This window comes from Cherax quadricarinatus, chromosome 33 (assembly GCF_038502225.1).
Source record: "Cherax quadricarinatus isolate ZL_2023a chromosome 33, ASM3850222v1, whole genome shotgun sequence".
Lineage (NCBI taxonomy): Eukaryota > Metazoa > Arthropoda > Malacostraca > Decapoda > Parastacidae > Cherax > Cherax quadricarinatus.
This window is the reverse complement of record NC_091324.1, coordinates 25,927,505-25,931,848: the sequence shown is the minus strand read 5'-3', so window position 1 is coordinate 25,931,848 and position 4,344 is coordinate 25,927,505. Positions and strand designations below refer to the sequence as shown.

General features: G+C 38.5%; 1 protein-coding gene across 1 annotated transcript in view; it reads left to right on the top strand.

The window, feature by feature from the left end:
• The first annotated feature begins 3,068 nt into the window (after window positions 1-3,068).
• Window positions 3,069-4,344, top strand: part of LOC128693960 (bile salt-activated lipase) — an 18,192-nt gene continuing 16,916 nt past the window's right edge. Inside the window, exon 1 of the mRNA XM_070091046.1 lies at window positions 3,069-3,114. Within this exon, the coding sequence (XP_069947147.1) occupies window positions 3,069-3,114 (46 nt within the window). The remainder of the gene's footprint in view (window positions 3,115-4,344) is intronic.

Here is a 4,344-nt window from a genome sequence, read left to right as displayed (position 1 = left end):
CTTTATCAAGATGTGTCTGTGACACTGTGGCTTTATCAAGATGTGTTTGTGACACTGTGGCTTTATCAAGATGTGTTTGTGACACTGTGGCTTTATCCAGATGTGTTTGTGACTTTGGCTTTATCAAGATGTGTTTGTGACACTGGCTTTATCAAGATGTGTGTGTGACACTGTGGCTTTATTAATGTGTGTTTGTGACTGGATAAAGTCCACTGTGTGGGTGAAACAGAGTTGATAAAGGATCGCATTACTCTTCATTTCTATTTCTCTATCATGTTGTTTTATACTATTTATCTCTAACTTAGAGCAATATATAATTATCCCTACATGTAACATCACCTCTAAGATCACAATTTTTTTGTACCCGAGCCAATAAGCAATTGTGCATGTCATCTTGTATTGTTTGTGATGTTGAGACAAACACTAACAATACAAGATTTTTCACAAAGTTCCATGTGGTGGATGTGAAGAGATATTAGTTTTTATTTAACACATCGGCCGCTTCCCACCGAGGCCACGTTGCCTGAAAATAGAAGAAACACTTTCATTCCATCACTGTCTTGCCTGAGACATAACAACACTAAAGTTCAAAAATATTTATCTGGAAGAAACTGCAAGAAACTAAAGTAAATGCATTATTGAGCATAAATATGCATCTTAAACCAATGTTTGTCCAACACAAGAATTACCACAACCATGCAATGAAATTCTTAACTCAAAATTGATAATAAAAATGGAAAATTATTATAATCAAAAGTGTTAATGAGGGTTGAAAAAAATACAGAAATATATAGTATGAAAGAATTATGTGACATAAGACAAGCACAAAGAACCAAGACTACTTGCAACAGGAAAAAACTTTAATATGGATATTGAAGCATCTTGATGCTGGTGAGGGGCTTTGATCTGTACATTCTTTTTGATTATAATAATTTGATCTGTACTTCTACCCTAGCTTCCCTTCAGGTGCTGTACAATCCCTACAGGTTTAGTGCTCCCCCATAATTTTTTATTAACACACTGGCTGTCTCTCACTAAGGTAGGGCGGCCCAAAAAAGAAAAACTTTCATAATCATTCACTCCATCACTGTCTTGCCAGAGGCGTGCTTACACTACAGTTATAAAACTCCTTCAGAGTGCACTTCCCATCTCCAGGAATCAAGTCCAGCTTGTTGGTTTCCCTGAATCCCTTCATAATTGTTACCTTGCTTACACTCCAACAGCATGTCAAGTCCTAAAAACCATTTGCTCCTAACACGCTCATGCATGCTTGCTGGACATCCAAGTCCCTCGCACGCAAAACCTCGTTTACCCTCTCCACCCTTTCCTAATCTTCATCTTTCCTACATACTCTAGCCTGAGCCTCACTATCCTCGTAAAAACTCTTCACTGCACAATACAAATACGTAATATAAATATTGAAACAGATACACTACCAGTAACTACCATTACCACCATTATCTACTACCATCACTACCTAACATGTTAATGTGCCTTAAGATTTACCCTAGCATGGGCCAGTAGGCCTACTGCCATACTTCTCTAATATTCACATGTTCCTCCAGCCTATATATATAAACTGTGTGCATGAGCCTATAAATTGTGGGAACACTTGAAGTTCCTAAACCTGTACTGCGTAGAATGTAGGAGGGAGAGATACATGATTATATACACCTGGAAAATCCTAGAGGGACTAGTACCAAACTTGCATATGAAAATCACTCCCTATGGAGGCAACAGACTCAGCAGACAGTGCAACATCCCCCAATGACAAGCAGGGGTGTCACTAGCACTATAAGAGAACACAGTAAGTGTCAGGGGCCCAAGACTTCAACTACATCCCAGCATACATCAGGGGGATTGCTAATAGACCCCTGGCTGTCTTCAAGCAGGCACTGGACAGGCACCTAAAGTCGGTACCTGACCAGCTGGGCTGTGGTTCATACGTTGGATTGTGTGTGGCCAGCAGTAGCAGCCTGGTTGATCAGGCCCGATCCACCATGAGGCCTGGTCACAGACTGGGTCATGGGGGCATTGACCCCCCAGAACACACTCCAGGTATACCAGATATGATCCATCACAAATTCTGATACAAGATTGTCTTAATCAAGTTAGTTACTGTCTGTCTACAACTACAGATGCTGGTGAGGGGCTCTTGATCTAGGGAATTGGATTTGACCTCTATTATTATTATAATCAAAAAGAAGCGCTAAGATTTGACCTCTAGTTCCCTGAATTAAGCCTGAATACCTTCCACATCCCCCACAGGCGCTGTATAGTCCTACAGGTTTAGCGCTTCCCCGTGATTATAATAGTACTACAGATGGCACCTATAACATTGCACTTCGGTGCCATCTTGTATAAGGAAAATAGTGCTTGGAGTCTAAGTCACTACACTGCATTTGGGGTGCCATCTAGTGCAGGGGGACAGCCCTGTGTGACCCAGGTGGGTTTAGCACTTAGTTTTGCTAATGGCACTAAAAGTTAATGAAAAATGGCACTAGGCTGCCATCTATTGAAGAGAGATTAAACTAAATTAGTTAATTTTTTTGCACAATAGATGGCACTAAAAATTAATGAAAATAGCAGTTGGATGCCATCTATTGTTGGAATTGTTTACTAAATCTAGTTCAGTTTTTGATTAATAGATGGTGCTGTAAGTTATTGAAAATGGGAAGATAAACTAGAGACTAAACTAAATTTTTTTTTAGTTCACTTTTTGCTCAATAGATGGCGAAAAAAAATTAGAAAATGGGATGATAAACTAGGGGAGACTAATTTTTTTTTTAGTTCACTTTTTGCTCAATAGATGGCGAAAAAAAAATTAGAAAATGGGATGATAAACTAGGGGAGACTAAACTAAATTTTTTTTAGTTCACTTTTTGCTCAATAGATGGCGAAAAAAAATTAGAAAATGGGATGATAAACTAGGGAAGACTAAACTAAATATTTTTAGTTAATTTTTTGCTCAACAGATGGCGCTGAAAATTACTAATGGGAATGGCACTTTGACGCCATCTATTGTGAGAATTATGAACTAAATTTTTAGTTCATTTTTTGCATAATAGATGGCACTGAAAATTACTAATGAAAATGGCACTTGGATGCCATCTAGTGAGAGAATTATGAACTAAAAATATTTTTAGTCTCCCCTAATTTATCCTCCCATTTTCATTAACTTAGTGCCATCTATTATGCAAAAAATGAACTAAAGATTTAGTTAATAATTCCAACAATAGATGGCATCCAAGTGCCCTTCTCATCTTCAGTGCCATCTAGTGTGCAAAAAATGAACTAAAAATATTTAGTCTCTCCTCCCATTTTCATTAACTTATATTATAAAAAAAAAAGAAGTGCTAAGCCATCATTAACTTATATTATTATTATAATCAAGGGGAAGCGCTAAACCCGTAGGATTATACAGCGCCTGGGAGGGATGTGGAAGGCATTCAGGCTTAATTCGGGGAACTGGAGCACAGATCCAATTCCCTAAATCAAGAGCCCCTCACCAACATCAAGGAACCTTCCCTGAGGGGCATTAACTTATAGTACCATCTATTATGCAAAAAATTAACTAATTTAACCTTTAAACTGTCCAAACGTAGATCTACGTTTTTTTCAACATTTCACATGGATCTGTTTGGACAGTTTAAGGGTTAATATGTAATTCCAACAATATTATCATCGAAAAGAAGCGCTAAGCCACAAGGGCTATACAGCTATTCCAACAATAGATGGCATCAGTGTCATTTTTATAAATTTTTAGTGCCATCTATTATGCAAAAAATTAACTAATTTATTCTCCCTACAGTAGATGGCAGCCTGGTGCCATTTTCATGAACTTTTACTTTTTCTGTTACCAAGGGTGAAGCACAAAACCCACAGAGGTCATAGTGTGCCTGGGAAATGGGAGGCAATTATATTATTATAATCAAAAAGAAGTGCTAAGCCACAAGGGCTATACAGTGCTAGTTATAATCATAACTAAGAGCTAAATCTACAAGGGTCAATGAGAGGCAGGCCAATTCAATCCAAGGGAGGATTATTACAATTAAGGGGGAGCGCTAAACTCATAGAATTATACAGCGCATGTAGAGGGGAGGACTGAAGGTATTCAGGCTCAATTCAGGGAACTGGAGCACAGATCCAATTCCCTAGATCAAGAGCCCCTCACCAGCATCAAGGAACCTTCCTTGAGAGGATCTAAGAGAGGGAAAAGTCCAATTCCATGCATCAAGTGCCCAACACTAGCATCAACTTCAGTAGACGCAGGAAAGTGGTCGAGAAAGAGACACGAGCAAATGTGATCTAGAAAATATTTGAGTTCTGGGACTATGATCCTAA